The sequence below is a fragment of the Hyaena hyaena genome, unplaced genomic scaffold (genome assembly GCF_003009895.1).
Source record: "Hyaena hyaena isolate Hyena2069 unplaced genomic scaffold, ASM300989v1 scaffold_1706, whole genome shotgun sequence".
In the NCBI taxonomy this organism is placed as follows: domain Eukaryota; kingdom Metazoa; phylum Chordata; class Mammalia; order Carnivora; family Hyaenidae; genus Hyaena; species Hyaena hyaena.
This window is the reverse complement of record NW_024082342.1, coordinates 198,705-211,468: the sequence shown is the minus strand read 5'-3', so window position 1 is coordinate 211,468 and position 12,764 is coordinate 198,705. Positions and strand designations below refer to the sequence as shown.

Below are 12,764 nucleotides of genomic sequence, written 5' to 3'. Positions count from 1 at the left end.
CTGATGACATGGGGATAATAAATATTCATATATTTATTGTAAGTGTTTAATTATGCTATTTGTTAAAAATGCTCAGCTCAGTAAGCACAGTGTCAGACAAAGGAAGCATCCAACAAGTGTCAGTGAGTATTATTCTTACTGTTAATGTTATTAAGGTAGTTACTTAATTTGCAAATAATAGGTCTTAGAGTTCTTCAGCTCTATTATTCTTTGTCAGCAGTGGATGAAACAGAGTTACAGCTTGCTAAATGTTTTGATTTAGTTAACAATGGGTGGTGGCAGATCTTGTTTAATGGAAATACCAAAAAGGGGGGGGGGGCATTGTTCAATATACACTGTGGGCAACTTCATCTAGGACTTCTGAAAATTAAGAACCAAATGGTCACAACCAACACTTCAAAGTGCTCAATTTGGCTTAAAAGAAACTTTGTACTGAAAAGCTGGTGAATTGTTACAAGGTCTTAAAGTGGTTGCGTTCCCCAGCTGTTCCCTAGGCCTCAATCCTTTACTTCCCTTTAAGAAAGCAAAGACTGCTTTGTTTGCTTGTTTGTTTTAGCCTACTGAGGTGTGGCTAAGCTGGAGCTACGATGCTGAATTCTAAGAGGGTTAAGTGAAAAGGCCCAAAACAAAACAAAACAAAAATACTAGATTATTGGAACAAGAGATATAAGAGTAACATTCTCCAGGGTTTCTGGATTGTGTGGCAAAGTAAAACGTATAGCAGGAAGTCAGGTACCTGAAATTCCAGCATGGTCTTCCCCATGTTTGACTCCAGCATGTAGTGGTAGGCTCCAATGCTGGTGCTGGGGTCATCTGCATCATCCAAAGTGCCCTTGGGAGGAAAGCAGCAAAGGAAAATATTAGGATTTTCCCCCCTCTTCTTTCGGTGTTCATGAATTAATGCTGTGGCCCTACAGTGAAACTTCTACTGTCCTGAACCTTCAGGTGTACTTTCTACCACCAAGTCTCCTGCTGATTTGGGATAAAATTCTTAATCTCAGCATGACTCAGAGTAAAGAGGAGGATTTCATAATCAATATGAATCTAGCTTTTGATTAGAATATTAACTAATTATATACTTGCTAAAAGAATAATTTTCCCAAAGCAGAAATTTCTGTATCTTTGCACAAGGTCTTTCCTGTTGATAGTGGTTATGTTTGAGTAGGTACCCTCTGAGGCCTTCATCTGTTATGAGAAACTTTGAAATGCTGACCCTGTTCTGATTTGATGGCAACCAGGCAAGATTACATAACAGAGGGCAAGAATTCTCTGGTTGTATGGACCATTCATATTTAACTGCTACGATTCTTAATGGGTGTTTTTATAATCCATTGCTGTTTGACCTGGAGACATGGATCTTGGTGTATATTTTTTTTCACTTCTGGACTGTTTAATATTTAGGAAACAAGGTGGGTGGGTGATGAGTAGAAATGAAATTTCCCTTCAATTTGGTTAGGGGTAATGACAGTAAAAAAAACCTAACACGCACACACACACACAAAACTCTAATTGGGGCACGCATCCCCTTTAGTATCCAGGACCTTAGGTTTCTGGGAAAGTGGGCAATGCCTTTGTGAGACTGAACAAACAACTGCCAGCATCAGATAGTAGCAAATTTATAGCTTTTGAATGCAATAACATTAACATGCTGCTGCTGAAATATTTATGTTGGCTTTTTAAATATCCCAGAGGAAATCCATTCAGAGCCTGCAAACCTTATATATTCTCTTTCCTGAGAAATTTCCATGAAAAAAATGATAAATTACATTTACACTGAGGGCCCCTCCCTGCTTCTGAGTAAATTCCACACATATAAATCAGGCATCATTTTCCTAACTCTCTTCCTCAAAGGCACTTGAATTTTACAGGGCAAGAAAATAAAGGCTTCCTTTCATCCTGACAGCAGATACAGAACAGAGCTCCCTGATGTCTTCCTGCCGGGTCAACCACTCTCTGTCCCTTGCCCCCTCTCTTATCTCTCTTGGGGGTGACAAGAGCATTTACAAGGGGCAAAGGAACAAAAAGGTCACTGCTAGTGTGATAATGTGTCCTTCATTTTCAGCACCTTCTCCAAAATGACAGAACCTTTATAATCAGATTAAGGTAATCAGAGAATGTAAATCTCAGATGGGGTTTATCCATGCTAAAGGCAAAAGCAGGAGGTGGCTAATTCCCTCAGTAATGCCAAGTTCCTGTCTTTGGAGGACACACATGGAGATGCTTGCCACAGTAGGAAACCAAGTCTCCATCCATTGTTTGTAGGCAACAAGGATCAGAAGCTCCAAATCATCAAGGGGCAAAACATCTACTCCTGGGTTGCTAAGAAAATATTCTATCTAAATTTCTAAGACAGAGCTTTTGTTCCTAAAGCATCTTGAATTAATTATGTCCATTTTAGAAATTTTCTCTGTAAAAAATTTTCAGCTCTCTGAAAGAAGTAATTCCTATTAAGCATGATAATTCTAAAATCTAACAAATATCGGGCATATGGCTTTTCCATATGTAAGCAGTCAGTCTTTCCTTAAAGATACAGATTGCCAGATCCCTACCCAGACTGGGGAATGGGTACTTTTAATAAGCGCTTAGGATAATTTTTATCATTAGTCAAGTTTGGGGAAAAAAATGAGCTAGCTTATCTCTAGATTAAAGTAGTATTCAGTCGCATGCATTCCCAGACCCTAAAAGAATCAATGCTTTTCAAACAGCAAATATTCAAATAAACAAATCAGGATGGATCAAATTATCTACTTTGATTTAAAGTTTGATTAATGGTGATCCAGGGTGGCTAAAAACTTCTGTGATGTGGCATAGGAAGCCAGTTCCAATTTCTTGATTTCTAGTCCATGTGTTTGTTTTGTTAAAAATCAGTAAAACTTAAACTTGCACATTTTTTTAAAGTAAACTCTGTGTCCAGTGTGGGACCTCAACTCACAACTGAGCGAGCCAGGCTCCCCAAGCTCTTTTTAAAAAAGTTCCTATATAAGGAACTTCCCAAGTTCTTTAAAAAAAAAAAAGTTCCCCAAGTTCCTGCAGAGTTCTTGAAGAATTTGCTCATTTGAGTACTTCCCAAGATGGAAATGCCTCAGTGTTGCAGTGCAGCCAGCTCTCTACATCAGTGGGTACTCACACTGGTGGAGGCGACTGCCTCCTGCACACTCTCCATAATGAATTCCTTAGTGATCCTTCGAGAGGGCAGCTCATTGAAGAGGGAGTTGATGAGGGCCACTTTAGCAGCATCCCGTCTGGCCTCAGCTCTACTTAGACAGCACTTAAGAAGGAAAGAGAAAAGGAGTCATTACAGGATTCAGCATCTCACCATTTTTGTGTGTGTGTCTCTCTCTCAGTGGATCTCTGGACATTTCCATTCATACACTTACTCTCTGTACTTATTCTTTCTTACCCATTGCTAATAATCCCCTGAAGATCATGAGATTATCTTTCTCCCCTAGAGTCCATGCTAATGTCTTGGTTTGTCTTCCATTGATTTTTGTCTTATTTTACCATCATTAAATGTCTACTCTGCACTAGAGGCTTTGCATACTGTTAATAAACAATAATAAAAGTAATAACGGCTACTACTGTGTATTTGGTGATTACATTCGTTTTCAGGGTCTTCCTTAAATTCTTATTTCAGAGAAAAAAATGTAAGGAAAGAAGGAAAATTATATATATATATATTTTTTTTTTTTTGAGAGAGAGAGAGACAGAGTGTATGAGGAGGGGAGGGGCAGAGAGAGAGAGGGAGACACAGAATCCAAAGCAGGCTCCAGGATCTGAGAAGTCAGCACAGAGCCAGACATGGGGCTCAAACCCATGGACCATGAGATCATGACCTGAGCTGAAGTTGGACACTTAACCAACAAAGCCATCCAGACACCCTGGAGATATTTTTAACAGAATAATTAAGGACACAGTTTCTGGAGTTAGACTGCTTAGATTCAGATTCCAGCTATGGTACTTATTTGCTAAAAGACTATAGGCAAGTTAGCCCTTTCTGTGCCTCGATTTCCTCCTCTGTAAATGGGAATAATAGTAATTCATATGTCATCAGGTTGAAGATAGGCACACTTAGTTAATATAGATAAAACTCTGAGAATACCTGGTACATGGGACTATCTCAGTCTCATTTATATGTGCTTCCATGTCCAGGTTAGGATAAAGGAGCTGATGTCAAAATCGATTGTTTTTCTTTTCCACCATTTATCCCCCACTTTCCTTCTAATAATGATTCTCTAATTTTCTTGAGGTCCATCCTTTCCACCTTGCTCACAGTCCGTGTAGTTGTAGTTTAGGTGAGACATGCCCTGTTTGGCCTTTCTGAAGTTAGGAATCTTAGGCAAACTATGATTAGTAACTCATAAAAAAAAAAAAAAAATCCTCCTAAAAGTAATATTGCTCTCCATTCTCCTAACCTTGCTTTCCTGTGGCTCACATGAGTCACTCAATGTATCTTGATTCTTTTCTATCCTGTCTCTTTTGTTGTCAGCTACAACTCCTCTTATTCAAATTCTGGCTTAGCATGCACCCTGGGGCGCCAGGTAGAGGGATGAAGCCCTGTGAGAATTGCACTGTCCTTGGAGCCCACTCCTACTGGAGGGTGAGATGCCATTTCTCCTACAGGTTCCTATGAACTGTCAAGGGTCAGAGAACCTCCTTCAAAACTCCTGGTGGGAAACACACCCCGGAAAAGAGAAGCCCAGAATCGGGTCCTGGTCAACAAGGTGGCCAGGCACCTCTGGGTCTGCTACTTAGTGATCGTGAGACCCAGGCTTCCTGAACTTTGGGACTTATTTTCTCACTGGACAAATGAGGGGGGCCAGGCACTCTGGTGTCCAAGGCTTCTACTGCCTAAAATGCTTGATTCTCAGAATCAGTAGTGTCTGGTGACTGATGTGAAAGAACAGGAAAAATATCAAAGATCCCACTTTATTTTGTAGTGTTGTAGCCTCAAGGATTCACTAATTTTACAGGGAAAAAGCTAACCACATCCACCCCAGTTTGCTTTCCACAACCCCCTCACTTTGCTTTCCATACATCCCAGCCTCTACCTCATCTTCCCCGCACTTGCTATGCCTGCACTGACTGAAGAACACTTCAAACTCATGCTCTTGTCTCCTCCAAGGCTAGCCTCTCCTCTCCATCTCCACAAAGTCAGTATGAATCCTTTGAGGTCAGGCCCTGGCCCTCTGTGATTTTCCCACTTCAACCTCCCTCTTTGGGCAGTTGTGATGACTATTGTAATGATCCCATACTTGGCTACGGACCACTTCTCCGTGCCTCCCTCCTAGCCTCCAGGCCTGGGAAGGCAGCTGGTATACTTCTTGAGCATCCTCCAAAGTGCCTGCTCACAGGGTCAGCACTTAGAAGTGCTCCACATGGCTAGGGTCAAGGTGAAGTAATGACAAGACTTCTGAAATAGGAACATGACCCCAGGGAGGATGGAAAAAAATGTGCAGGAGCCTTAAAAAACAGCAACTATATGCAGCTATTTTAGTTTACAACACAGAGTTCTAATATCTCCTTTTTAAATAAAGAATGGTACTGGGGTGCCTGGGTGGCTCAGTTGTTGAGCATCTGTCTCTTAAAAAAATTTTTTTTTAATGTTTATTTATTTTTGAGAGATATAGAAAGACAGAACGCGAGCAGGGGAGGAGCAGAGAGCAGGGGAGACACAGAATCCTAAGTAGGGTCCAGACTCTGTGCTGTCAGCACAGAGCCCGACATGGCACTCAAACCCATGAACCGTGAGATCATGACCTGAGCTGAAGTCGGACACTTAATTGACTGAGCCACCCAGGAGCCCCTGAGCAATGGTCTCTTGATTTCAGGTCAGGTTATTATCTCACAGTTTGGTTTGTGAGATCGAGTCCTGCATTTTAGGCTCTATACTGACAGTGTGGAGCCTGCTTGGGAGTCTCTCTTTCTCTCTTTCTCTGTCCCTCCACTGCTCTCTCTTCTCGGCCTCTCTCTTTTCCTCAAAATAAATAAATAAAATAAAAAAAAAAGAATGGTGCTAAGTTGTAAAATATATATGAAAGTGGTTCTAGTTTTTTCTCCTTAGAGTTGAGTGACAAGCAAGAAGGCTTTGGAATAGCTTCAAGCAGCAAAAGCCATTCAAGATTTAGCTCTCTCCTGAGGCATAGGCTACCTGTATTCAATTAGGGGGATCTGGACAGATAGGTTGATTTTGTCTTATGGACTTGGCTGTGAATTTATGGAACATTGAGTTCTATGTCAGAAAGCTTTCACTGAAGCTCAGGTGCTACCTCTTCCAGGAAGTTTTCCCTGACCACTCCAAGGTGAGGGTGGATCACTGTTCATGAGAGGCATTCACTACACTGCCATGTAATTATCTGCCAGTGCTCTGCGCCATGACTCTAGGCTCTGAGCATCCTAAAGGCAAAGTCAGTGACTAAGTCATCTTTATGTCTCTGGTCTTGAAATATAGTTTGTTGAATGAATAACTGAATACAGCCTAGAAAATTCAACGAGTCTTTTTTTTTAATTATTTAAAATGTTTTATTTATTTTTGAGAGACAGAAAGAGACAGAACATGAGTGGGCAAGGGGCAGAGAGAGGGGGAGACACAGAATCTGAAGCAGGCTCCAGGCTCTGAGCTGTCAGCACAGAGCCTGATGCAGGGCTCTAACTCACAAACCCACGAACCACAAGATCATGACCTTAACCGACTGAGCCACCCAGGCACCCCGAAAATTCAATGTCTTTAAGGCACCTGAGAAAATGCTTAAGAAATCCTCATAAAGAAGAGAATTTAATATACGTACTTATTATTTTAAAAATCCCATTTCAATATACCCTGTATGATATGTATTAACACAGTAATATAAAAATATATTAATATGTGAATTTCAGAGGGATAATTGGCCATTAGTTCAGGCATGCTAAGATTATCATTTTTGCTTGAGTGTAGAATGTTTATTATTCTTTGTAAAATCAGTTTCCCATCAGAAAGCAAAGTTTTTGCAAATATTACCTGACATCTGTAGGAGTATCCCATTTTAAAAGGTATTTTCTTTACAAAATCTATAATAGAGCCATTGGGGTTTTAGACTTTAGAGAATTAGATTCAGATCTGGGCAATCTTAAGAAACTTTATATAACTTTTTATCTAAATAATAGCAATTTAAACTGTCTTTCATAGAGAGAGACCTAGTAAACACTACTTAGATAAAAGAAGCTATCTATTTTAAATAAGACCAGCTAAGTAGTAGATCAAAGGCGCCACATACATTTACAACCAAATGGCACTGCTTCTGAGATCAAAGTGCTGCTGGGCTGAGAGAACAGAAGAGCCTTTTTCCAGAAAGCATGAAAAAGGACTATGGAGACTTCACCAATATCAAGATTTTAAAGCAGACACATGTCTTTACTTATTTTACTGTTTCAATGTACAGAATCTTTGGTTAAAATGGGGAAGAAAGTGTACCAATTAATAAGTACATAAAATAAAATAAATTCTGAATCATCAAAAGGCTTTCTTGCTATTGTTCTTCGCATTTCTAAAAGGCAAGTACTTCAAAATGTCTATAATGTTAACCAGGCGCTTTCTTCTAAAATTTAGAGCTACAAATCCAAGCCAGTAAAGGCTGTATATTTTTCTTTAGGGATATTTAAATGAGATCTCTCAAACCATAAGGGCCTGCACTTGGGCAAGAAATGTAGCCAAAAGCAATCTGCTTGGCAAATCTAAATCACAGTGTGGATTCTGCTGTAAGAATAGGCACCGTTAGAGTTACCATCAGTAGGAAATGCTGCAAGAAAATAAAATATGGTAAGTGACAGGTCATTTTATTGATGTGTCCAAATCAGTCATCAAAGACATCAGTTGGGGAGTGAGTGAAGTATGATGTTATTTCAAAACAACTTCCTGCTAGAATTAGACTTCCCAGGTCGTATGGTTTATTCTCGGTTTTTCAGCCAGACCTCAATCATAAATACAGATTCGTAAACCGTGCCTTGTCCGCTAACTATTCTTACTTGTTAATATAGAGAGACAACTTTTGTCCTTTGCACTTTGTTAAAGTGCAGAGCTGGAATATTTAATAGTTGAGATTTTACTAAAGTCAGCTGTGGATTTCTCAGGCATGTGAAGCCACATGATTTTCAGGCGGCTAGTAGACCCCACTCAGACATTTATCTTGATGCTCAGATGCCTTTCATTTGCTGGTACATTATAAATCACTATAATAATTTCAAAGCCTCCTGGCTCTAATCTAAAATTAAAGCAAAAAATAAAAAACTAAAATAATAATAAAAGAGTCTGGCAATGCTGAAGAAAACTATTGGAAGGCAGCGGTACTCCTGGCATCCACGCCCTCACGCGGTCCCCTCCTACACTATACCAGGGCTGGTCTTTGTAACCAACAGAATGTGACAGAAGTTATATGGTATGTCCCTTTTAATATTAGGTTATAAATGACACTGTGGTATCTGTCTTGATAACACTTGCTTTCTCTCCTAGATAGCTTCCTCTGGGAAAAGTCCACTGCCATGTTGTAAGCAGTGCTACAGAGAGACGCACATGGTAGGGAGCTAATGCCTTCTGCCAAGAGACATCTGAGTGACATTGGAAGCTGATCCTCCAGAACGGATCAAGACTTCAGGCGACTTCAGCTCTAACTGACAGCTTGAATATAAACCTCCAGTATGAGACAATGAGTGTAAGTTTTGAGGCAATTTGTTACCAGCCATAGATCACTAATATAAAGGCATTTCTCTTTGTTATCCTACTTTGTAGACAAGGAAACAGAGGCCATATCCCAAGGTCATAGAACTTAAAAAGTGACGGATAAAAGATTCAACCCCAGGTCTGCCTGACTTGAGAGTCCAGATTTTTAATTACTACATTATTGTGCCTGTCACAGAAATTGTCATATACCTTGGAATAGACAGAATTTGGCTAAAATTTAATAGCACTCCTCAAATCGATATAGTTCTTTAGCCAAAGCACCTACTTTGATATTCTATGGGTCATTTTGACAAAAGACTTCAAGATTGTCTCCTTCCATCCCTACATGACAAATTCAACTTCATTCAGAACAAAAGGCCAAAGAGGAAGCAGTACACTGTGGCAAGCAACTGTGCTCTTCAGTGAAGAGGGGAATGTGCTGACAATTATTCTATATCTGCTTCCCTTCTACTGTCCTTTGGGTACTTTCCTGGACTATAGGAGAAAGAAAAATGGAAAGAGAGGCCAGCTATGATTAGATGAGGAGATCATATGTCATCTCCTGTAGAAAGTTTCTCATGCTGGCTGGAAGTTAGCCCTTGATGAAGTATGGGACCAAGAGAATTTGCAGTTTTACCAAAGAGTGACCAATAATTTCAGACATGTTTGCTAACTCTTCAAGAGCAAAAGTCATTTGAATGAAATGTCCCCAACTCCATTAGATAAGAAATTACCCCAATATCAGCTCATTCTTGCTTGCTCTTATATTTTATTTGCATGTTAGATCACCAACAAGCCACTAAGAGCCCATAGGGTACACTATGAAGATCATTAAGAAGCTTAGGCCAGGAGTCTGAACCCAGAGTTCAGAAAGTATAGTGTTCATAGTAAGATCACTTGGGGAAATGCTTAAACATGCACATTCCCAGGCTCTAACCTGACCAGCTTAATCAGTTTCTTTAGGTGGATTGTAGTGGGAGGTGGGGGGACTCTGCATTTTAACTTTCTAGGTGATTCTGAGGCAGGCGAACCCAGTATTATTCTTGGGGGCCTCTGTCCCGTTAGCGTCTCATCTCTAAATGTCAGGCGCAGAACCAGGTTTTGCAGGACCTGAAGTTCACACAATTTGGTGTGAATTTGTTTTTTTTTTTTTTTTTTTAAATGTTTTATTTATTTCTAGGAGAGAGAGAGAGAGAGACAGCGTAAGCGGGGGAGGGTCAGAGAGAGAGGGAGTCACAGACTGAAACAGGCTCCAGGCTCTGAGCTGGCAGTCAGCACAGAGCCCGACGCGGGGCTCGAACCCACGAACCGCGAGATCATGACCTAAGCGAAAGTCGGACGCTTCACCGACTAAGCCACCCAGGCGCCCCTGTGTGAATAACTTGTTTAATGAAAACAATATGAAACTATAAATTGAAAAAGTTGGCACTGTGCTTTGGAAAGAACCTAGATAGAAGCTTCACTGGCTTCCTGAAAAGGATAAGCCTCTCCTCTACTATGTGAAAACATTCTACACTACTCTGGTCACCAACACAACTAATTCCCCCATGCAAACGAATTCTCTGTCACCAGCTGGGTGTCCTACATTGTAACATGATTATTAAACTATCTACCTGGAGATAACATCCCACAGATTAATGGCTCTGTCCTACAAGACTGCTCCCACTTCAGACATCAATAGCAAATCCAGGTTGTCAGCTAGGTTTCTGATTAACCAAACAGTTACAAATGAGTAGTTCCCATGACTCCTCCTCTGGTTCTGTCATTTTCTAGAACAACTCCCAGAATTCAGGAAAATGGTTCGTTTACTAGCTTACTGGTTTATTATGAAGGAATGCAACTCAGGAACAGCCTGAGGAAAAGGTGGTTGGGGCACAAATGTGGGAAGGGGCTCAGAGCACCATAGCCTTCCCAGGTGCACCACCCTTCCAAAACTTCCATGTATACACCAACCAAAAAGCTCTTCAAGTTCCAATACTTAGGATTTTTATGGAGATTTCATAACATAGGCATGAATGATTAGATATTTGGCCATCAGTGATTAAGTCAATCTTTAGCCTCCCTCCTCTCCTAGAAGGTCAAATTTTAGGTGTGAAACTTTCAACCTTCTAACCATTTGGTTGGTTCCTTTGGCAACCAGCCACCATCATTAGGGGCTTTTCAGAAATCACCTCATTAACATAAACTCAGGTGTGGTAGAAAGGGTTTTGTTATAAATAATAAAAGATACCTTTTCATTTTTACCACTTAAGAAATTCTAAGTGTTTTAGGAGCTTTGTGCCAGGGACCAAGAAGGATAAAGACCAAATATGTATTTCTTATTATAAATCATGATATCACAATAATAAGTCCACCTCTGCTAACATCAAAACGTTAATTTCTCACTAATGAAGTTGCTTCTACCAAAGAATCAAGGAATGCAGTGTTCAGGTTGAAAAAAAAGTTCTCTATGACAGTTCTAAAATTAGGTGCTTAGGAAGTATATAAGCACTACTGATTTAAGTAAATGAAGTCTCCATTTTCTTCTTCTGCCCAGCAATTTTTATTCCTTTCATGATAGTTTCCCAAAGTGTGGCACTGTACAACGGGAAATTAATCGACCAAGATAAATTTGTGAGCCAGTAGGTTGTCCTGAAATACTGTAGGATATATACAAGTTCTTAAATTAAGTGAAATAAAATTTTGGTAGTCATGTACATGTTATTAAAGTAGAAATGCCTGGGGTGCCTGGGTGGCTCAGTAGGTTAAGTGTCTGACTTCGGCTCAGGTCATGATCTTGTGGCTGGTGAGTTGGAACCCCTCATCGGGCTCTGTACTGACAGTTCGGAGCCTGGAACCTGCTTCTGATTCTGCCTCTCCCCTCCCTCTGCCTCTAACCTCCCTTGCACTCTGTCTTTATCTCAAAAACAAATAAATCTTTAAAAAAATAAAAAAAATAGAAATGTCTAGTAAGAAATTAGTTTTATTGTTAATTATTTATTAAATACTTTAAAGTATTGACAAATGTGTTACTGTTCATAGAAACCTAGCTAGGCTGGCACAATTTAAACTCTGAACAGTTACTTTCCTGAGAGCCTTCATTTGATTAATAATTTTCCCCATGCTTAGTACTAGGAAATAGGCAGAATACATGTGTTGAGTAGCTGTTTCTGGACCTCATAATTTTAGTGTACGTACATCTCAACTACGGTGTTTTCTACAGGAAAGCATGTGGAAAGACATCAATATAAGTAACTTTTCTCCATCTTAAACATCAGACATTTTAGGATTTTTCATGTTTGTATTTTATTGATTGATTGATTTTAATTTTCTTGTGGTTTCAGGTTTTGTTTTGTTTAGTTTTGTTTTTGAGAGAGAGAGACAGAACACAAGAGGGAGAGGACAGGAAGGGGAGGGGCAGAGGATCTGATGCAGGCTCTGTGACGAAAGCAGAGAGCCTGACACAGGGCTCAAATTCACGAACCTTGAGATCATGACCTGAGCCAAGAATTCAGAGCCTTAACCAACTGAGCCACCCAGGCGCCCCTTTAATATTCGTATTTTAAAGGCATTTGTATTTGAAAGACATCAAGAAAGAAAAAAAAATTTGTAGATCCAAAATGTACAAAACCAAGTTAGGCACACTTTACTAGTTCCCTACTAATGATAGCCAAGGAGCTGAAAAATAGTCTATTAAGGAATGAGATTTTTGAATAAGAACAGTAATAGCAAATGAAGCAGATTGAATCTACATATGAATTCAAACCTGAAAATGTTGTTCCCCCTTGGGGTCAACAGCAGGTCAGTGTTATTTAGGTGGCATTCCCTGAATAGCACATTTACCCAAGAGATCTGAGCTGGGACTTTGCAGGTGGCAAAACCAAATAAACTGACTCTGTTAGAGGTGAGAATTCTTGCCCAAATCCGTTAGGCTGTCAAGTCTGTCATCCAGGTGGTTGAGAACGTTTTGCTTTTGGGAATCAGAGTTCAAGTCTCAGCAAGCGACTTGCAGAAGTTGTGTGTATGGGCTGCCAGTTCTGGTCAGTGTCACCAACACCTCTGTTGCATCCTGACAGCAAGGCATCAGCACAAAGAA

At 40.1% G+C, this 12,764-nt stretch overlaps 1 protein-coding gene across 1 annotated transcript in view; it reads right to left on the bottom strand.

Annotated features, from left to right (window-relative positions):
• LIX1 (limb and CNS expressed 1) overlaps positions 1 to 12,764 on the bottom strand; it is a 48,577-nt gene that overhangs the window by 9,616 nt on the left and 26,197 nt on the right. Inside the window, exons 3-4 of the mRNA XM_039224684.1 lie at positions 3,128 to 3,268; positions 737 to 832 (exon numbers count right to left, since the gene is read on the bottom strand). Coding sequence (XP_039080615.1) covers positions 737 to 832; positions 3,128 to 3,268 — 237 coding nt within the window. The remainder of the gene's footprint in view (positions 1 to 736; positions 833 to 3,127; positions 3,269 to 12,764) is intronic.